General features: G+C 40.9%; 1 protein-coding gene across 1 annotated transcript in view; it reads right to left on the bottom strand.

Moving 5' to 3' along the window:
- The window catches only part of HIVEP3 (HIVEP zinc finger 3), a 151,486-nt gene that overhangs the window by 35,676 nt on the left and 92,009 nt on the right, over window positions 1-23,801 (bottom strand). The window contains exon 4 of the mRNA XM_089482931.1: window positions 21,855-22,000. Within this exon, the coding sequence (XP_089339057.1) occupies window positions 21,855-22,000 (146 nt within the window). The remainder of the gene's footprint in view (window positions 1-21,854; window positions 22,001-23,801) is intronic.

The raw sequence follows: 23,801 nt of genomic DNA, 5'->3' as shown, positions 1-23,801 counted from the left end.
CTTTCAGGAAGTTCCTCCTAATGTTGAGCTGGAATCCCTTTTCCTGGAGCTTGCATCCATTGCTCTGGATCCTAGTCTCTGGAGCAGCAGAAATCAAGCTTGCTCCTTCCTCAACATGACATCCCTTCAAGTATTTAAACAGGGCTATCATATCACCTCTTAACCTTCATTTCTCCAGGCTAAACATCCCCAGCTCCTTAAGTTGTTCCTCATAGGGCATGGTTTCCAGACCCTTCACCATTTTAGTCGCTCTCCTTTGGACACATGGCTCCAGTTTCTCAATGTCCTTTTTGATTTGTGGTGCCCAGAACTGGACACAATATTCCAGGTGGCAGAATAGAGTGGCACTATTACTTCTCTTGATCTAGACACTATACTTTTATTGATACAGCCTAAAATCGCATTGGCCTTGTTAGCTGCATCACACTGTTGACTCATGTTCAACTTGTGGTCTACTTGGACTTCCAGATCCCTTTCACATGTAGTTTCATTGAGCCAGGTGTCCCCCATATTATATATCTCAATTATATATATATATATATATATATATATATATATATATATATATATATTTTACAGTCAATAGACCTGGAGAGACACGCTATAACTTAAAACCATATAAAATAGGAAGATTACATAAAAATACAGGAAGTTTACATAAAATTAAATTATCAGATTGGGTTATACAACACTGGAGATTATTTTGGTTATGTAATTACAGGTGTAGGATATGTTGCCATTGAGCTTACCCCTTTTTGATAATTCAATCTTTCTAATTTTAACAGCTAAAGTAAACAAAAAATTGCAACAGATAAAGAAGCATTCATGCATTTGTCTTGCAGCAGCATTTTGATATAAAACGTTTCAGAATAGCCCGGTTTATGGCTCAGTAATGCGGCAATTAGCAAGTTACAGCCATGGTTGTAAAAGGCACATGAGAACGAAATGGGCACAGGGAGACCAAGAAGTAATAGAATTGAGCATTGGGAGAGCAAGAGGTAGTAGAACTGGACCTGTAACTGCAAAAGATAATGTCCCAGAGTCTTTGCATTAGGAATTTTAATGCCATCTCATGGCCTAAGTTTAAAAGGAAGACCAATAGAGGCTGCTTTATGAACAACATGTTTACTCCATCTGCTGGTATAACTATCCAAAGCAAGGAAACCCACACCTGACTTGAAGATGAATACTCTGGTCCAAAGTTTGGATGCAAGCATCTGTTTCTGATAAAAGAATTGAGTTGGGTACACACCTAGAAACACATAAAAGAGCCCACAAAAGTTTTGCTTGAAAACTATCAAGTTCGGAATTGGCAGACTCAATCCAAATACCTATTGCATACAGCAGTTTAGTTGTGATCTTTGCATTGAAAACTTTGAGGGCCATTGGTATGAATTGATTACCCTTGCTATGAAAGAATCTTATGATGACAAATTTGCCACCTAGAAATCCTTTCAACACCATGGATCCATGACGGTTCGACACAGCCCTATGATGAAATGTTAGTCCTAGGTATTTAAAGCTTCTGACTTGCTCCAAGGGACAATCACCTATGCCAGTGGTGGCGAACCTATGGCACACGTGCCAGATGTGGCACTCAGAGCCTTTTCTGTGGGCACGCATGATGTTGCCCCAGCACAGCGTTTGCCAGAGTTCATTACTAGAAAGCCAGAGGGACATGACACTTTGCAATAAATAAGTGGGGTTTGGGTTGCAGTTTGGGCACTCGGTCTTCAAAAGGTTCACCATCACTGAACTATGCTCCATCTGCAAAGATGGCAATTGTGCTCAAAGACCATGATTTTAGATTTGGCTCACACCTTATATATTAAAATCATTAAACATCTTTCAAATAAATACAGTTATTGTTATCACACTTTCTGAACTTTCTCTCTTCATTTAATAAATTCAGAAAGCATTTTATATGATTATTTTTGTTAAATTTAGCACCTAATATGATAATAATGAGAAACCTACTCTTTCAGAAACTGAATAAAGCCACCCTTTACATTTCTTATCAATACTTATATTTTACCTATATTTTAAACTATTCAAGCAAGGAATATTTTGTTAACTGAACTTCCATCTTTTTCCAATCCTCATCCTTCTGGCTGAAATCTCCAACGATATTAATATCATCCCAAATTTCCCATAAGTCCATTTTAACCTGTTTTATTATATCTCTCATCTATTTTAGTTCTGTAATTATGTCCTCCCAAGTTGCTTGATCAAATGGACATTCTGAACTGTCTTCCAAAAACATTTCCTCGGTTTCTTAAAACATTGGTATCTTCACTTTCATGGATTTTTATTTAATCAATTCATCTTCGCTTGGACATCGGGTGACAGCTTTTCTCTCTCAAAAATCCCACCTCTCTGTCTGCAATTTTTCTAATGTCCGCTAGATGGTTGCAGTTTGCAAGAGAAGTTCATTTAGTCGGTTCAAAGTTTCCACAGCCACTGGGCCATGTTAGCCAGTCCTTTTATTGATGTTCCTTATCTAGTTTTTGTTCAAGGACAACAACAACAACAACAACAACAACAACAACAACTGCCACTCTCGCATAATAAAACAAGTCTTTATTCTTAATATTAATTCATTTAGTTCTTCCATAACACAATATATTTTCCCTATGACTTCCAAAGGCAAACTCCTGTTATGCTTTTTGCATTAAAGCTTCTGCTAAACAAATTGAATTTCTTCTTTCCTCCTTTTCTATTTATACTTTCTTGGTCAATAGATTCAGGACAGTGAGGGCTGGAGCAGACTGGCACCTTCACATGGCTTCAAGGTGGCTTGGGGGCATGGCATTTACACACGCCATGCCCCCATGTTGCCCGAAGTCGCACTGGTGATTACACACCGGGTGGCTTCAGGATGACTTGGGGGCATGGCATTTAGATGACACATGTCCTCAAGCCAACTGGAAGCTGGCTGAAGCAGTGATGGGGCAGCTTCAATCTGCCCCAAATAGAAGCAGCTTTCTGCCTATTTGGGCCGGATTTTGGCTGGACTGGGGCCGTGGCATGTGGTTGCTGAGGCCCCAACCCAGCTCTCTCAGGGCAGTCCATTTCACCCCTCGCTGAGGCTGCCAAACATCCTTTTAAAACATTTTGTTTAACAGCATCTGAGCTAGCTCATTGTCCTGCTACAGCTGCAGCGATCTTGGAAGTCCTGACTATCTTTTCATGAGGAGGAAAGTCTTCTGGGACCTTATGGGTTAATGCCTTTGTTCTCCTCTTATTAGGGGTGAAATTTACACTGGACAGATCTTTCCCTGGTCAGCAACATGACTGTAAATAGCCTTTGTCATGGCAGTGCATGATTACCAGTGCCCACTTGTCATTTTGCCTTGTCCGGAAGTCCCTAGCCACTTCTTTCCACGCATCTGATAAAAGTACATGTAAATCTACGAAAGCTTATGCTACCAACTTCTTTCTCTCAGTCTCAAAGATGCTACAAGATCCCTTTGCATACTGATCCAGACTAACATATCTATGGAGAGTATCACACTACACTCTTAAAACATTGCAATTCCATTTTAACTGCTCTGGCTGCCTCCTGGTGCATTCTGGAGTTTGTAGTTCGGTGAGGCCAGAGATCTCTCTGGCTGAATAATCTAAATGCCCCTCCCTAAACTGCAAATCCCAGAATACAACAGGAGACAGCCAGAGCAGTTAAAGTGGAATAACCAACATTGTAAGAGTGTAGTATGATGATTTCCTATGTCTTTGAATTCTACCACTGTCAACTCTTAGTTAGCATGTGCTCTAAGACTTCTTAGATACTTTTCACGTGTACTACTTCATGCCAGAGTCACCCATCTGTGCATTTCATTTTTCCTGTCAAGAGAAACATAAACTTTAACAATTATAGGGTTGTGTTATGCCAAATAATTTAAGCTCCCTTTCACACTAAGTACATGTCATCATATTCATTCGAGCATCTTAAATGTTGCCAGTTTAGGTGAAAGGGGGAAGGTGGCACTGGCAGCTTATGTGTGTCATTAGAAAAAAATGCAGACCCAAAAGCTTTTTATTGTTTTCCCCTATAGTTAACACACTGAAAACATGTCTTGACTGTAAAAGTCCAGTACTATATTTGAGCAAGATTTCGGAAGATTGGTTTTTGCTTGTGAGTGTCTCAGGTTCTACTGCTAGAACCTGTTGGTGATATACATATGTATTTGTGGGAACACTGCAGAAGAAGGTATCCTGTAACTCCTTACACAATGATCATTGTCTCAGGCGTGCAACAGAAGCTGCAGTAACCATGGGTATGTTGGCTGTATAGCTGTACCCAAACACATTTTGGCTGCCCTAACACAGAGAGATGAAGTAGAAGACTTACATAGGGAGCAGGAGCTGTTCCTTCTCCACTGGGTGTGTATGAACAGCCAGCCATACTTCAACAGCTAATTCATAGCGGTGGGCTTGGAGCTGTGTCCTGGCCACTATTACATACAGTGGTGGGGGAGGAAGAGGGGCAGAGACTTGCACTTTGACAGGTGCTTTCTGGGTCTTGGCCTATATCTAAAATATTTAAAGCAGAACGCTTTCCCGGAAAATGCATAACCCTGGTTTCCTAAAAGAAGTGTTAAGTGCAGCAACAAAGCAGAAGAAACCTATATGAAACCAGGTAACACTGAAGAGAAACAAACACTGAGGAAAAGCTAGCTACCCCAAATTCTGCAGAAGTTTAGCACATATCAAATGCATTAACAGGAAAGAGCAAGATAAACGACTAATAAATGTCAAAGACATGCCAAATATGCTGAAGATGAGTGCAAAGATATCCAGTCAAGCAGAGAACCAACTGTCACATCAACAGATTGCAATGATTGATCGATGTACAATTTGTCCATCATTTCATTGATAAAAGTACAATTAGCATTTGCAAAATTGCATCCAGGCTCTGCATTCTCATAGATTTGCTAATGTTCGGTCACTGGTCTTTCCCTGGTAAGTTTGAGTATTTCAGTGATAAGTTTGGGTATAACACTTTCTCCCTGCATTTCCAGGGTGGGAGGGGTGGAGGAAAGGAGTACTCCTGTTCACCCATCCTTCTCACCCTGGAAATAGCTGCTATGGCAGGGGAGGGTTATTTGTGATTTTTCCACATTTGTGGGGGTCTTGATCCCCTACCCCCGTGAATGTGGAGGGATATCTGTATCATTTTTGCCACTCTATATAAAATATGTGAAGATAATCTATGGCCTGGTACAAACCACCCCAAAAGGGCAGGCTGGCGGCTGACTGTTTGCCTGTGGAGGGACACCGCAGCAGCCAAACTGCCCGGCGTCCCTCTGCCCCAAAAAGAACCCAGATAATTGCATCCAGGCTCTGCATTCTCATAGATTTACTTATGATAGGTCACTGGTCTTTCACTGGTAAGTATGAGTATTTCACTGGTTTTCCGGCTTCATTATTTCTTTATCCTAGGCCACATTTTCTCACCATCCGCTCTGTTTTCCTACAGTAATCTGTGATTAATAAGAAGTCTTATTTTGGTGTGTCTGCAATCTCCTCCTTTACTTCAGCAGAGAATCCTTCAATTTCTTCTTCTTTTGCTTCTGCAGTTGGAGCATAAACTTGGATTATGATTTTAATGGTGGATGTTCCCTGAAGTTTTCACATTATTCAGTCAGACTTTGCATATATCCTTTGACTGCTTTTGTGACACCGCTCTTCACGATTCATGCTACCCCATTTTTTCTTTTTAATTTCCAGAGTAAAAGACTGTGCAGTTATCTGATTTCCTATTCCTCTTCACTTGAGCTCACTCATCCCAAGAACTGCAATGTTTATGCATTCCATTTCTTGTTTTACTGTGCCCAGCTTCCCCTGATTCATGCTTCCAGCATTCCATGCTCATACAATATGTGTCGCGCAGCTTCAGACTTTCCTTTCGCCTGTGAGCATATCAACAGTTGAACTTTACAGCTTGAGTTCAGTTACATCATTAGCCACAATGCTAACTGTACTTGGGTTCTGCTGTACCCCAGTAACTTGTTCAGTGCCTTCTGACCTAGGAGTCTCATCTTCTAGCACTGTCTCTTGTTTCATTTTAGATTTCCTCATCATAGGCTTTTCATGGTAAAAGGCATTCAAAAGGCTTTTTTATAGTTTTTTGTGGGTTTTTCGGGCTATGTGGCCATGTTCTACAAGAGTTTCTTCCTGACGTTTCGCCAGCATCTGTGGCTGGCATCTTCAGAGAAGATGCTGGCGAAAGGTCAAAAAGAAACTCTTCTAGAACATGGCCACATAGCCCAAAAAACCCACAAAAACCTATGGATGCCGGCCATGAAAGCCTTCGACTTCACATTCAAAAGGCGTTTCTTTGTGTACAGTACTAACCAGTTTTAGTTATGGTGTCTCTGCCAGTATTACTCCTCCTCAATTAGTGCTGATGCCCAGTAGCTGTCTGGCACATATAGTCTGACTCCTCAGCAAAAGCCTGTCTGTCATGGGAGACCCCTTCAACAGCACTGCTGTCATCAGTGTAGTCTCTTGTCTCAGAGGAGCACACAATCACACCACCAGAGAAAGGTAGTGCCTTAGTGGATATATTACAACAGGACTATGTAAACCTTTCAGTGGCTTGAACCTCTGTTCCTAAATCTGTTTTTCCCCCCTGTTTGCTAAGGGCAGCCTCAAAGACTCATTTCACTCAGAAGGGATCTGCCTTGACAGAACCATCTGCAGTCTAGCCGGAAGCCATATGAACGGAGACACAGTTCATGAACCAGATTCATGATTCCAGATGTGACCCTTCACATTAATGACTTTCAGCAGTGCAAGTGACACATGTTGGCGGGGGAGTACTATGCAGAGCCAACCAGCAGCTATTGCTCATGATGTATTGCATAATCCTGACTCTTCTGGGTTTGCTAGGGTTGTCGCCCACAAGAAAACATTTGCTTGGGAATTAGAAGCCTTTTAGATATGGTTACTATGACAGGGAGGGATGTTACATAATTTTATTAAGGAAACAGGGCCAATATTCCAACAGTTGTGGCTCCTCTCTTTCCCATTTTTCTAGTTCTTCACGTAATGTAAAAAGTAAATGCCTCAGGGGGAAAAAATACTGGGAGAGGGGACAAATATGTCTAGATCAAGGGAAGTAATAGTGCCACTCTATTCTGCTCTGGTTAGGCCCCACCTGGAATATTGTGTCCAGTTCTGGGCACCACAGTTTAAAAAGGATGTGGAGAAAGTGGAGCATGTCCAAAGGAGAGCGACTAAAATGGTGAAGGGTCTGAAAACCATGAAGCCCTATGAGGAATGACTTAGAGAGCTGGGGATGTTTAGCCTGGAGAAAAGAAGGTTAAGACGTGATATGATAGCCCTGTTTAAAGACTTGAAGGGATGTCATATTGAGGAGGAAGCAAGCTTGTTTTCTGCTGCTCCAGAGACTAGGACCAAATGGAGCAATGGATGCAAACAGCAGGAAAAGAGATTCCACCTCAATATTAGGAGGAACTTCCTGACAGTAAGGGCTGTTCGACAGTGGAACACACTCCTTCCTCGGAGTGTAGTGGAGTCTCCTTCCTTGGAGGTCTTTAAACAGAGGCTGGATGGCCAACTGTCGGGGATGTTTTGATTTGGATTTCCTGCATGGCAGGGGGTTGGACTGGATGGTCCTTGTGGTCTCTTCCAACTCTATGATTCTATGATTCTATGCCAACTGAATGGCACCTACTGTTTCCTGTCTCTTCAGCTGAGTGGAGCTAGAATTCATGCTAACCTGGTTTGACCACAAGTGCACTATTCAGCTCCCATCACTTCACATGCTCCAGTTCCCTTCTTGTCTTCTTGGAGGAGGAGGTGTTACAGGAAATCAGTCAGAAAAATGACTCAAATAGGCAAAGAGTCCCACACTCAGTTTCTACAGGCAAACATGAGAATGAGAAGGAGAGTTCATTTTGAGTAGGTTTGCCACACAGTTATTTTAACGTTTTCCCACCTTTCTTTTGTTTTCTGATGCCTGGAATGGAAAACTGCAAAACAAACACACGTGCGTTTTACTCAAGGAAGAGAGTGGTAAACTTTTCAGAGAAGGACCAAGCCGTTGGCCAGAATCATAGAATCACAGTGACCATTCCCACTACAAAAAACTCTGAACCCTGATTCAAGCTATATGCCCCTAGTTCCCATTGGAAATCGATCCTGATCCTCATTTGATCAATCCCAGGGGAAATAAAGCAGAGCAAACGCAAAAAGCCTGGAGGGTTTTGGTAGCAGTTATTTTTAGGTTCTTTTGAGAAGACTCGGTTCTGACATGATTCCTAACAGTGGGGACACCAGATTAGAATTGATTCTTTCTGAGGGGAGGGACAAATGGCAAAGGGGTAACGTTTTGATAGATCCACCATCCTCCCCCCCAGCAGCGCTGCCTGTGTACTTGTGTGGGTTTTTTTAAACAATTAAATTGTTTGATTTTGTAACTACTTGCAAGGCAAGTAGTTGCAAAATCAGTCAATCGAAAATTCTTTATTTTATTTTTAAAAAACCACATTGTCCTCCCCTTCATCCTCCTCCTACGTCCCTCAGTGCCTTCCTTCCTTCCTCCCTTCAATTCAAGTGGCAAACCGATTAAAGTAGCAAAAAAAGGATCCCCTTTTATAGTGAGAACGAGGGATCTTTTGAAATCAGTTACAAATATGGAGCGGATCTGAATCACAACCCATGTTATTCTGCCAGTGGCAATGAGCCCACAGATCTCAGAGCTGGAAGGGACTAGATGAGCAATATAATCCAGTCCCTGCCATTTTAGGAATCCATAACTAAAACACCCTTGAAAGACATCTTTTCAACCTTTGTTTATAATCCAGTCACCCTCCAAAGCAATATCCCCCTCTATTAAGCAAAGAGGTTTTATCTAATGTTTAGGTGGAATATCTTCTCTTTTGTTTTGTTATTTAAATTTTTGTAATTTGGTTCATCTTCTAGTGTCAATTTTAATTTGGTGTGGCCTACACGAAGTGAGGTCAGCTAGCATGGTCCGTGAAATTTAACATTAGATGAAAAGAGAGATACAGCAAATAGAATCACAGAGCTGGAGGAGACCCCAAGGGCCATCCAGTCCAATTCCCTGCCATGCAGGAACTCTGAATCAAGGCATTCCCAACAGATGGCCATCATCCTCTGTTTAAAGACCTCCAAAGGAGACTCCATCACACTCCAAAGGAGTGTGTTCCACTGTTGAACAGCCCTTACTATCACAAATGTTTAGGTGGAATCTCTTTTCCTGTAGCTTGCATCCATTGTTCTGGGTCTTGTTCTCTGGAGCAGCAGAAAACAACCTTGCTCCCTCCTCAATATGACATCCCTTCAAATATTTAAACAGGGCCCCTATCATATCACCTTTTAACTTTCTCTTCTCCAGGCTAAACATCCTAGCTCCCTAAGTTGTTCCTCATAAGGCATGGTTTCCAGGCCCTTCACCCTTTCACTTGCCTTCCTTTGGAGATGCTCCAGCTTGTCAACATCTTTTTTTAACTCTGGTACCCAGAACTGGACACAGTATTTCAGGTGAGGCCTGACCAAGACAGAATAGAGTGGCACTATTACTTCACTTGATGCGGCCTATAATCATATTGGCCTTTTTAGCTGCCACATCACACTGTTGACTCATGTTCAATTTATGGTCTACTAGGATTCCTATATCCCTTTCACATGCACTATTGTTAAGCCAGGTGTCCCCCATCCTATATTTACGCATTTCATTTTTTTCACCCTAAGTGTAGTACCTTACATTTCATCCTGTGGAAGTTCATTTTGTTAGTTTTGGCCCAGCTTTCTAATCTATTAAGGTCATTTGCAATTTTGACCCTGTCCTCTAACTACTCCTCCTATTAGCTACTCCTCTTAATTTGGTGTCATCTGCAAATTTGATAAGCAAGCCCTCTTTTCCATCATCCAAGTCATTGATAAAGATGTTGAATAGCACTGGGCCCAGGACAGAGCCCTACTGGACACCCCACTGGTCACTTCTCTCCAGGATGAGGAGGAGCCATAGCTGAGCATCCTTTGGGTTCGGCCATGCAATCAAATACTAATCCACCTAAGAGTTGCCTAACATGTAAATGCATTATCTACTGGGCTCTGCATCCTCCATAAGGGAAATAAACATGTGCACAGGAAGGGAAAGCAAAGCCTAGTAAGATCAATGGCAAGTCCATTACTGCTTTGAAGGGAGAGACTAGAGAGGTGTTTGTCATAGCTGCATCTCCATGCCGCTGCCCCTTGTGACTAATGGTTTGAGAAAGACATCTTCCTTTCATTCAGTATAGAATGGATTAAAACTAATGAAGTTCACCGTACTTCTACAGTGGCCATGGAGGAAGGGAATCTGAAGCTTGCATGAAAATGCAAAAGGTTGTTGGAAAGGAGGTACAATGCTCAGCCCCTTTTCTACTGATCTGTTGAAAACTGTCCTCCCCTTGAATATTCTTATAAGCCAGTATATTCTCCTCTACACCCACAAAATTCTCAAAGCTGAAATAAAAAATGAGAACAGGGCCAGTTTCATTTTAGAGTCAAGAAACAAGATACCTGAGCAAACTTCCCAAGTTAGAACAAAGCACAATTTGCTGTTATACACCAATTGTGCAAATAAAGGCTTATACAAGCCACAGTTTACCTTTAAAATGAAACGTTAAATCATCTTTAGAAGTATAGCAGACGTGGAATACTCTAGCTTCTGCCTCAAAAGTAAAGGTGGCACATTAATGAGTCTTCACTAGGGATGGAAAAAATTCATATAATTTACTGTCTGCAAGACTATTAATGAAAGTGCAAGCATATCTTTCCATTTCCCATCATTGCAAAAATATTTGTGACAGATTTTTCTTTTCTTTTTTAAAGTTGCACAGATAAATGGTTGTAAAGTAAAGCAAAATGCTTTTAAAAATGCATACAAGCACCATTTAGTCAATGGAAAAGTGTATTAAAATCCTTGAAAAATATGTTGAAAAGTTTGTATATAAGAAAAATGCAACCCATTATTAAACAAAAATCTATGTGATTAAAAAATCACAAAGCCCTGTAGTCCATTATGAAAAATGGTTGGGGAACAGTTGGAGAACCAATGAAACAGGGACTGAGACAGCGCTACATTACCAGCCTCAGCAGAGCAATGCTAGGTCATTCAATAATAGGTCATTATTATTATTATTCTGATGGGAGACAAATTATGGCCATCAGGCAGGTGACAGTTACTGCCAGCTGTGAGGAGTTATGCCACAAAGAGGAGTGAGAAGAAGAAGAAGGAAATTTCTTAGCAGAGGCGGGGTACAGACCACCAGAAAGAGGCGGCCAGGAGCCACCTCTCTTTTCCACGTAGCCGTGTTGCAGCAACCAAATTGCATGGCACGGCTATGCGAAAAGCAAAGGAGTGCTGAAAAGCGGCTCCTTTTAGCACTGCTGCAAACTGCCTACGGTGGGGCGAACACATTGCTGCTGGGCGTGCAATGGATGGCACACAGCAGTGACGTCATTGCTATGCACACCGTGTGTACAGTGCCGCGCAGTGATGACATCCTGGTGACATCCTAGGGTTACGGTGCGTCTGGAAATGGCACCCCGAGGCAACCCTAGCACATTGCCAGGACGTGCTAAAGGGCCCGTCTGTCCAGGGCCAGAATCTCGCAAAATTGACAGCAAAAATTAATGTTCATAAAAATTCACCGAAATGTCACTTTCCTCCTGCCATTTGGGGTACAAACCTCCCTGAGTATTTCCAAATGGAGGTATTGATATGACCACGTGAAATGGTTAAGTGCAAATCATTCCATTAAGAGCAGCCCAGAGACATTGGAAATCTATCTCCTGGCTCACAAAAGACATGGGCATGAAATCAATACAAGTGAACCTGAGATGAGAAGCATAACACTTTGGCTTCTTGCAACCCTGAAAACCACATAATTCCTGTCATTAAATCATTTGCTTAAATAAGGATGTCAAATAATTTACAAACCTTGGGGGTGGGGGGGAACTAGTTCTGTGCCATGATGGAAAACATCTGCAAGTTATCTCTCCTTTTCAAAGCCAGCTGCTGCTTTGCAAACTGAGTTAAAGGTAATAGTTAAAAATTCAATGTGTGAATAACAGAAGGGAAAGAAGAAGAGGCAAGGGGCAGACAAATGAAATGCCTCTCATCCAGGTAAGATATGGGCATGATATACCAAAATGCTGCAGAATGGGTCCTAAAAGGTACTGCTCTCATTTTATGCCAGCAAGAACAGTCTGCATCACTGCGCATCTTAAAGCAAGCTAAAATTATAAAATCACAGAGCTGAAAGGGATTCAAGGTCCATTTAGTCAAATCCTCTGCCACAACCAAGAAAGTTGGACTGAAAAGAGAGCAGGAGGAAGAGACCAGAATGGAAGAGGGAGAGGGTAGGACTGGAACCTCGTGAGCCACAGAGAAAGTAAAATATGTGAACACAAGTCCAGCACAGCTGCTGCTGAGGGGCTGTTGCAAACACTGGCCAGATGCAACATCACCAGCTCATGGGATCCCAACAGAAAGGCAGCAAACCTCACTAGGTGAAGGTAAGTTGGCAGGACACATCTACTCATGCAGGCAAAAAAATTAGACAAAATCAGTTGTCAATTATTCTGAATTCCACCACTGCTGAATCCCCCAGAATCAGTAAAGCACCTGCCTTTCTACAGCCATCTAAGCCAAAGAGAAAAGGGAAAAGAGAGAGGAAGAGAGAGAAACTAGGACATTTTTAAAGCAGCTGAAGAAGTGGATGATAGAATTAAATGGTACAAGGAGAAGAAACTGATTACAGGTATCTAGTTATTTGTAACTAATTGTTTCCAAATATTTTACGTTTGCTTGTTCAGTTTTTAAAACACTTTTAAACATAAATGTACAGCACAAACTGCAGACAGTAACTATCTTTTGCCTGGTACACACCGCCTCAAAAAGGTGGGCTGGCAGTGGCCTGTTTGCCTGAGGAGGGATACTGCAGCAGCCAAACTGCCTGGCTTCCCTCCACTTCAAAAAGAACCTGGAAAAACCAGGGTTTTTTTAGAACGGCGCACGCATGACATAAGTGACATGCAGTGACATCCATATGTTGCATGTCACTTACGTCATCATGGCGGCATGCATGTGGAGAGGATGCCATTATGATGCCGCCGCCATGACGTGCTAGGATTCGGCAGCATGAGGTTACCACACATTCCTGAACCCTAGTATCGGCAGCGGCACGCTACTTCGGGCCCATCTGTCCCGGGCCTTTAATACTCATAGCTGATGGGATTTTTAAAGGGTTAGAGAGAAGTAGACAGAATTTTGTTCCTACTCCACTGTAGCTTGGCCACATGTATCCTAGTTCTCAAGCATGAAATGTTGGAGAATATGAAGGCAGTATGCTTCAGTCTGGCCGATGTCTTGAGCAAAACACAGGAAAAAATCCCTTTTCAATCTACAAGTCCGAGACACCTCACAGAGGCCCACAGTTTATGCATTCGTTGCTGTTAACTGCCTTCGCGTCGATCTTGATCCATGGTGATCCTATGTATGAGACATCTCCAGACTCACACCCCCCCCCCCCCCCCCGTCCTCTACTGCTCTGCCCAGCTCCTGCAAACTCATATTCATGGTCTCTTTAAGTCCATCCATCTAGCATGAGGCCTTCCTCTCTTTCTACTCCCCTCCACCTTTCCTAACACTGTCTTTTCCAATGATTCATTCCTTCTCATGATGTGTCTAAAGCATAACAGTCTAAGTCTTGTCATCTTGGCTTCTAGGGATATTTCTGGCTTGATCTGCTCTAGGATCCATTTGCTTGCCCTTTTGGCTGTCTGTGGAATCCTCAGCACTCTTCTCAAGCACCACATCTCAAATGAGTTGATTTTCCTCCTATTTTCTTTCTTGACTGTCCAACTGTCACATCTATACATGGTAATAGGGAATGCAATGGCATGTACGATTCTGATTTTTGTGCTGAGTTGGATGTCTTTGCATTTCAAGATCTTTTCTAGTTCTTTCATAGCTGCCCTCCCCATTCTTAATCTTCTTCTGACTTCCTTGCTGATTTCCCCGTTCTGATCGATATTTGATCCCAGATATGATAGCTCTTTGCTATTTCTATTTCCTCATTGTCTAGTTTAAATGTGTGTAAGTTCTGTGTGGTCATTATTTTTGTTTTTTCAACAGTAAGCCTACCTTTGCACTTTCTTCTTTGATCTTCCTTGGTAGTTGTTTCAGGTCTTTGAGGTTCTCTGCTATTATTTTCTTTTGCAGTTATGAGCGTTTTCCTCACTATGTAGTAGAAGAGCAATAGTTCATGTTTCAAGTGATAACTTGTGTTATGCATTGTGCTTCTGTTTTATACCACAGGCTAGCATCTTGTAGAATTTTTTTAATTACATGAAAATATGTTATATTTCCAGGAATTATTTATGTAAGTATAAAATAATTTAAAATAATAAATAAAATAATAATTATATGAGAAGCACATATGTGTAAGTCACAGAAACCATAACGGAGAACTACAGTTATTCCCCAGCACTACAAGCACAGTTTGCATATCTATTGTGGTTGGCTTGGCACTGTAAGTCAAGGTTTGTCAAATCAGAGATTGTACTAAGCCACAGTTAAATTTTCTTAATCATAGCTGGATGCAGTATTTCAATTAATCTATGTATTGCTTTTCTCTGTATGTGTGTGTGTGTGTGTGTGTTTGCCTTTAAGTCACATGTCAGCTTATGGTTTTCTTAGCCAAGGAATACTCAGAGATGGTTTTGACAGTTCCTTCCTCTGAAATACAGCAGAGCCTTATTGTTCGTAGACTAACCATTCATGGATTTAAGCACATGTGGACAGCAAGTCCCTTTGTCCCCAATGGCGGTGCATGCAATTTGAGGTCCCACATTTTAACCATCAGGGGAAGGTCAGACTGGATCCCCCACAGATACCAAGGTCTGACTGTATAGTCTAGTGAATCTGAACCTAAGATGCCTAAACCAGAAAATCAGAGAACAAGAACAGATTGGGAGTCAGCCAAACTGCTGTACAAAGGGAGTTGCATGTTCTCTTGAAATTTCTCAGACAATTTTTCAAGGGCAGTCACACATAGAACACATTACAATAATCAAAATGGGATGTAACAAAGTCATGCATCACCATGAGCAGGTTCAACATTTTGTATCTTCAAAAATCATAGAATCATAGAAGCACAGAGTTGGAAGAGACCACAAGGGCGATCCAGTCCAACCCCCTGCCATGCAGGAACTCTAAATCAAAGCATCCTCGACATATGACCATCTAGCCTCTGTTTAAAGACCTCCAAAGAAGGAGACTCCACCATCTTCCAAGGGGATATGTTCAACTGTCAAACAGCCCTTACTGTAAGAAGGTCCTCCTAATGTTGAGCTGGAATCTCTTTTCCAGTAGCTTGCATCTATTGTTCTGGGTTGTGTTCTCTGGAGCAGCAATAAACAAGTGAATGGGGCTCGTGCATGCGGCGGTGCAGTAGTGCGTGCATGCCATGGGTGTGAGCCCCATTCATTTGAATGGGACTTGAGCCCCATGCTCCCGCACAGCTCTACGTGGCTTTGCACGTAAGCTAAAAGCCATGTATAGCATGCCAGCCTATAATGCGAGTGCACTGTACTATATCCACAGCATTCCCTTCATCTAAAAAGCTGCTAATTTTATCAAAGAAAGAGATAAGATTTGTCTGGCATGATTTCTTTCTCTGAAACCCGTGTTGACTTTTTGTGATTATGGCATTGCCTTCTAAATGTTCACAGACACTCTAACTACTCTTGGATTTAGTTCATCTGGTCCTGAAGATTTATATTCATTTAGATTAACAAGGTATTTCTCTACTATCTCTTTACTTATTCTGTGCTGAAATTCCCCTATTCTGTCCTCTGCTCCATTATCCTCAGGTTGAGCTCCCTTTTCCTTTTCTGAGAAGACTGAGGCAAAGAAGGTTTTGAGTAATTCTGCCTTTTCTCTCTCTTCTGTTAGCATTTTGCCATCTTCTCCACGCAGTGGCCCTACCGTTTCCTTCTTCTTCCTTTTACTGCGGACATATCCAAAAAAGCCCTTTTTGTTGTTCTTAATCTCTCTAGCAAGCCTGAGTTCATTCTGCGCTTTGGCTTTTCTGACTTTACCCCTACACGTGCTTGCTATTTGTTTGAATTCCTCTTTGGTGATTTCCCAATTTTTCCATTTCTTATACATGTTCCGTTTCAAACTTAGCTCAATTGAAAGTTCCTTAGTCATCCATCCTGGTTTCGTGAGACATCTCCCATTTTTCTTCCTCACTGGAACTGTTTGAAATTGTGCCTTCAGTATCTCCCTTTTGAGAAACTCCCATCCATCTTGAACTCCCTTCTCTTTTAATATTCCTGATCATGGGGTCACCCTCAATACTTCTCTAAGTTTACTGAAATCCGCTCTCCTGATGTCTAGGATGCGTGTCTGACTCTGCCTGGCTTCTCCTTTCCACTGTATAACAAACTCCAGGAGAACATGGTCACTTCCACCTAAGGATCCCACCACTTGCACCCCATTAACCAAGTCATCCCTGTTAGTTAGGGTCAGAATCAAAATAGCTGATCCCCTTGTTGCTTCTTCCACCTTTTGGACAATGAAATTGTCTGCGAGGCAAGTGAGGAATTTGCTAGACCTTGAGGATTTGGCTGAGTTGAAGGAGAACAGGACACACTCTAAAACAGGACCCCTAAGTCCCATCCCAGAGAGGTGGCACAGAAGTACAGTATGGCTGATAACTTTAAAACTTGCAAAAGATACAGCAGAATCAAAGAGGCACACTCTATGATAGGGATCCACAAAGATGATCAAGTCAATCTCTACATTTTGGTCCTGCTTTCATCCCATTTTACCTTAGTAGGAACCCTATGAGAGAGCCTATGTGGTATAGGGGTTTAAGTGCTGGGCTAGAACCTGAGAACCCAGCATTTGAATAAACAGCCAGCCACAGAAACTCACTGTGTGAGCTTGGGCATGTCACACTTTCTCATAAAGTAAGGTTAAGTATCCCATGTTTAAGAAAACCCTGTAAAAATTCACAGGGTTGCCATATGTTAACATGTAACTTGAAAGTACATACATGCAGATACACCTGCAATAAACCTCCTCTGAATAGATCTTGCAAAACAACAACAACCTAGGATTGCCTTAAGTCAGAATCAACATGAAGGCACATAACAACAAGCTAACGAAAAGCAACATTAGACCTTTCCTAACAAACTGGGTGTTACATCATAGCACACTATTTCTGTTTTGAAATGTGCTAGTGCATGCCTCTAAACAGGCACACTCACAAGCCCTATTCAGACATTCACAATGAACACATGGGGAGTGGGGTGTACTAGAAGTGCTGTCATCCCAATCACAAAGAGAGAGAGAGAGAGAGAGAGAGAGAGAGAGGCTCTCCATGAATCCATGGAGAGCAACAATGGAAAGGGATGAAGCTAACATAACCATACATGTCCAATATGGAAACTTATAGAAAAGTTTATAAATAAGGAACCACAGCTTCTGGTATGCTTGGGCTCTGTTTGTGGGGAGACTGTTACAATGCCTTCCTTTCAAAATACACAGTCACTTCACTGCTTGGGATGCTGTCCTCCTAACGCAGGTATTATGCCACTGAGTTATTCCCCCTTCCCTATTTTCGGCTGATAGTCTTGTTAACAAATATTGCATATTCAGTTAGTATTGCTGTCTGGAGCAAAGGGGTATACATAGGCTGACCATATTTACCATTTTAAATGGAACAGTACTGTTTATTTCGTATTTATCTAATATTTCCAGACTGTCCTGTCATTTTAATACAAATGTCAATTTTGTCCTGATTTTTTTTTACAAAGCCCAATTATGTTGCAAAAATGATTTGAAACAGGTTTTCAAAAAAAAGTGTCATGGAGTGTGAGAAGTTTAATGATAAGGTGTTGAAAGACTGAAATTTGCTGCGTAAGATTACTTCGTTGGAGAAATCCAGTTCCGCTCTACAGCCAACTAAATTTTTCTATGGGTTGTATGAGAAAATAACCACTACGTTAGAAAAAGATTACTTCACCTTTGACAAAAAGTAATATATTTACATGAAGCTGTCTTTGGGAGATGGAGGTTGGAAGGAGAGAGATGTTTAAGATGTGATCAGATTCTGATAAAGAATGCAGAAAAGGAGTAAGAATAAAGTCAAAGGAAGAAGTTAAGAGGGAGTAGAAGTACAATGGTTTTTGCACAGGAAACTGACAGAAAGGCTTAAAATGGATTTAAGATTAGAATGGACTGAAGATAAAAATAATAAACTTGACAAAATTTTTATAGAAGGTGAACGTAAGAACATAGCAAAATTGTACAAAATATCACTCCTATATGAATTAGAACAAGACACAGTTAAATAATCTATGATAAAGTGGAGTCAATATATATGTATGTATGTATGTATGTATGTATGTATGTATGTAAAGATATTACACTAGAAATATGGGGAATATCCCAGAAAAGAACCTACAGTTGGCCCTCCTTATCCAAGGATTTTTTATCCACTAATTCAAGCATCCACGGCTTGAAAATATTCCCAAAATAGTATAAGTGCCAAATAGCAAACCTTGATTTTCCATGTTAGGGACTCCATTTTGCTGTGCCATTATATATTAAGTCATATGAATGGTACATCACCCCTGCAAAATTATCTAAAATTTACAAGATACAAGAAACAGATGCTGGAAGTGCCAACATAATGTTGGTACTTTCCTCCTTATGTGGCGGCATTGCCAACACGGCAAAGAATACTGGAAGAAGATAAGACAGCCAATGCCAAAAATACTGGTGGTTATGATACCATTCAGGCTAGAACTTTTTCTCCTGAATATGACATATATATTAGAAGAAGAGGCGGAAAGGCATCATTGGAGAATTCTACTATATACTGTATGATAACAGCAGCAAGGCTGCAATATGCACAGAAATGGAAGTTAGAGCAAATCCGCACAGTTGATGAATGGATAATCAAATCTGTGACATGAAAGAGATGGAAAGATTATCTAGAGGTATCCAAGGAATCATGACAGAGGACCGAGAAAAAGACTGGGCTTTATTTGAAAAGTACAAATGTAAGGAATAAAAGAGAATGGGTAATATTTAAGAGGGAAAAGGTGTGGAGAGAGAGAGAGTGCCTCAGAAAGATTTAACAGAATTCAAATAAACAAAAACATGAGATATAGAGATTTGACAATATATGTATAAAAGGAAAAGTAAAGGATAAAGTGGAGGTCATGGAAGTAACTCGATGTTGAATACATTTAAAAAGTTAAAAATTATGGAGGATAGACAAGCTAGGGTGAAAGATCAAAACAGTTCGCTTAGGCTTTTAGTAGCTTTAATTACTCATGAGAGGAAATATAGGTTGGAATATGAATATTGTATTGCTTATATCACAAATCTGAATTATAAAAGGTGCAGAAAAGAATGAATATGATTAGACCTGATGTGTAAGATTTGTTTAAGAACAGATAATGCTTGATATTGATTTTGAAAGTTATTTTTTACAATAAAATTGATTAAAAAATAATTTAAAAATTGCATGGGTTCTGTCACTGAAGAATAATTGTTAGCTCAATAGGTTCATGTAATAAAATTTTGCTACTGTCTTCCTTTTTCATGACTACAGAATATTACATAACCCCATCCTGTTTTGGCCACCCCAATGTCCCATCTTGCAGTTATTTTAAACTTTTTTGCAATCTCTCGATGCTCTATTTATATGAATTATCTGTCATGTATCGGTCCGTATCTACCTGTCCTTTTACAGCGAAATGCTTATATACGGCTAAGAAATCCAAAGTTAATCCATTATAATGTGCAAGACAAGGAACTAGTGCTGCAAAGAGTTTGAAACGAAACAAAAAAGAATCAAAACCAGAGGAAGCATATTAAAAGAAAAAGAACTATTGCAGTACAAAAAAGTAATGTAATATTTTAAAGTCCCACTGGCAGGCATAAGGACATACCCATCATGCTTACATGTTGCCCAGTGGCTTTTTGGTTTGGTTTTTGTCCTACCTACTTTTGTAGCGAACATTAAGATGGCTATCTTGCTTTCTCTTCTGAATGGACATGCTTAGACACCTTTCTTGAGCATCATTTACCCTTCTCTGGCTGGATTACAGGATCCCTCTTACCTTGAACACTTTTTTAGTCAGTCAAAGGGTTTGTTATCAATGAATTAAACACCTTACACACAGGGAACATGACTCAATTCTAGGAATATAAACTGTCATCTATTTCACTCCTATATATCAGAACAAAAGAATTCAAGTCTTCTCATCCTTAGGTAAAATTATGTACATTTTTGTTATTTTTTCACATCTTGAATCTTTTTGCAAAAGTAGTAGTAGTAGTAGTTTTTTTGTGCAAAAATATACACTATCCCCAACTCCAAATTGATTTTGGATCCCTGTTTTTTACGTAATGCACACAGTGCTGACACAAACAAAAAAGAAAAACACTGGTCTTTTTGTTCTTATGGAGGAGTGAAAAATTGCGTTTGGCAATTGTTTTCCTTTAGCATGTTTCTGCATGCTCATATGTAGAAAGACACCTTTTCATGTTAAGGGCAAACAATTTTGCAAATACTTTTATATCCCTTCTAAACTCTGGCTTGGACTACAATGGTGCTTCACCTGAAAGCTGAATATCTTTAGGATTTCTGACACAACCGCAATACCTTACAAGAACAACCTTTTTTAAAATACATTTGGGTGGCTTGCCTAGTTCATCCACAATAACTTTTTTCTTGGCAGGTTTGGGTCTTAAAACCCAACCAATATTTAAATTAAAGCATGCAAGAGTTCTGAGATACTTTTTATGTCAGACCTTTAGCTATTAAGTTAAACTTCTTCCTTCGTTTAAATTATTTACTGATTTAATATCTCATCTGTCTTCCTAAAATAACTTGGTATCCTAAAACGGTTTGTGGATTTTATTAAGGCGAGCCACTTTTTCATGTAACTGTATAATCTGAGCACTTATAAAAGCCTTCAGTAATTCAGATAATTGACCAATAAATGCTGTATGACTATGGTGGCAGGCAAACTACTATTGCAGTTGAAGGTAGTAAAGAGTAGTAAGGACTTAAATATTAAGCATCCCATTCTAAAAGAAACCTGAAATCTGTGTAGAGAAACAATCAGGTTTCATACACACGTGCAAAACTAAACCAACAATACAACCTGTTGAAGTTTTCTGTGGGTGAGAATTGTAGTCAGTTGTCTGCCTCAAATTTGGTAAGCTACCTTCTTGGACTCCTAGAATTCCCCATCCAGCATGGCCAGTGCAGCACCATGCGCAATCCGATACCATTCTGCATAAAAGGTTGGTATCTGCCCGTTCAGTCAGTCCTATGCTGCTACCCTGACAATATGTGAATTCAGGCACAAATGTGAACAAATGCAAGCTGCCTCTCAAATACTAGACACTATTATCCTCGCATCTAGTACCATACTTAAGAGAATTCAGTCCAAATCAATGCCTCTAGGAAATTATGGTTAACAAGGCAGCACACCTTCACAATACATTTCTATTAAGCAAACCACAGAAACACTAAAAACATGTTTTCTGTCTAGTTCTATAGACACTAAATGCTGCTACTCACTGTCATAAAGATCACTAGTGTCAAGGGAATTTGAGGGTGATGGAAAGAATCAGAGGAGGAAGCAATGGAAAGCCAGGCCCAATCAGTGTCAGTAGGGAGTCAATGTGGCATATTTTATTGATCAGATGCTTTTAAAAGGAAAGCTTGTCAGTCAACAAAGCACTATGGAAGATGGGATGCAAAGCAACTCACCCTCCTTCAAAGATCTTGATCCTGGCTGGTTCCCCTCGTTTGGATACAGGAATGTCATCTTCCGCTTTCCTTCTTTTCTCCTCTTCCTTATCCATTTTCTTTACATCTTTTTTACCTTCGTGGACAAGGAGTGAAGGCAGATGAACCTATCTCCCCCAAAAGATCAGAGCAATTATTTATTATTGCAAAGGTCTGTTGCTGAACATAGAAACTTTGCACAAGACTCGTCCAGAGAAAGAAAAACCAAAACCTACTCACAAGGAGATAATAATTATTTATATACACACATCCATTACAAATCTTTTGGTGCTCAGCAACCAAGTGTAGAATGGCCATCACTAACGATATATATATATATATATATATATATATATATATATATCCCTAGTGCTTTCTTTCTGTTTAGACCAATTGCAACCCAACTGGTTGCTATTGAGCAAGTCTATTGGCATATCCAGGCAAAATGCGCATCACTTGTAGTAAAGCTCTAGTCTGTTCCTTGTTTGTCTGGCTCTCCATTAAATCTTCATTGTGTTGTGTGAACTGATTTATCTTGTTTCCCTCTCTTGGACTCATGAAACAGTGTCAAACAAGCTATTTGTCCAGAGTTGCACATTTTAGCTTATTTGCTTAAGCACCTTCAGTCACCAATGTAAAAAAACTTATTGCCTAGAGACTTCTGCTTATTTACACTGCCATGGGTTTGTCACTAAAAGTAGCTCTTCCTCATGGATATGAAAACATGTATCACCTTTCCCCCCCAGAATATCCCCTAAGAATCCAAACCTTGGGAACAGCTAGTGACAAGGTAAAAGGTAAAAGAAAAATTAGGTGAACTGGTACCCAAGGATCCCTACTGTCAACTAGACAATATGATATTTGTTTTTTTAATTCAGAAGCAAGATATCTATGTGGTTAGTTAAATCTTTGGAAACCTTCCGCCAAACAGTCTGGATTTCACCTAAAATTTGCTTTCTGAAATTGTATTTTCAAGCTAACCAGTTCAGCATATGATCAAATGACATATGACAAAAACACCTCTTTTTAATGCTCCCCCCCCCCTCCGCCCCACGGTTCTAAGGCCTTTGCTTCCTTTTCATCTCACTGGTAAACATTTTGCATCAGCTTTGACTATCTTCTCTAGGGCAGCCATGAAAGACTATGAATTTTTAGCATATCTCTATAAACAATTCACATCCGTCTGTTTTCTGCTTCATGAGGCTTTGGATGTTGCTCTGCATGCAGTCTTGGATCTGGTGGTCCCCATAATGCAGTGGCATCATTAGGGTTACTGTACCCCAGTATGGTAACTCATGCCATCCCCTTCAAACTGCCTGGCACACACCCCAGCTGGCCCCTCCACCAGCCAGGCTGCCTCTGCCATGACAAGAGTGGAGTGCTGCTGTTTAGCAGCCCCTTCAGGTCTGGAGGATCTTCTGGCCAACTGGGAAAGAGACCTACCTCCATGAAGTCAAAGGCTTTCATGGCCGGCATCCATAGTTTTTGTGGGTTTTTCGGGCTATGTGGCCATGTTCTAGAAGAGTTTCTTCCTGACGTTTTGCCAGCATCTCTGAAGATGCCAGCCACAGATGCTGGTGAAATGTCAAGAAGAAACTCTTCTAGAACATGGCCACATAGCCCGAAAAACCCACAAAAAACTATAGACCTACCTCCTTTCCCACCTGGATAGCAGCCCTGCCAGGCCCAGAAGGTTATTTCCTTCCCACCAATGGTTGCTGGCGGGGTGGAGGTGCTGCTGCCACCTAACAGTGCCTTCCAGGTCTGGAGGAGTGCTGCCCAAGTGGGAAAGAGAGGTGAGGGGACTTTCTTTCCCACCCAGCCAGCAGCCCCACCAGACTGGGGCTGTTGGGCAGTAGCAGCACATTACCCCCCGCCAATGAACAGCAGAGATGCCCGGCTGGCAGAGGGGATCAGCCAGGGGGTCTC

This window comes from Sceloporus occidentalis, unplaced genomic scaffold, assembly GCF_023333645.1.
Source record: "Sceloporus occidentalis isolate IW3139 unplaced genomic scaffold, rSceOcc1.0.p SCAF_20, whole genome shotgun sequence".
Lineage (NCBI taxonomy): Eukaryota > Metazoa > Chordata > Lepidosauria > Squamata > Phrynosomatidae > Sceloporus > Sceloporus occidentalis.
Note: the sequence above shows the minus strand (reverse complement) of the source record. Positions and strands in the feature narration are given on the sequence as shown.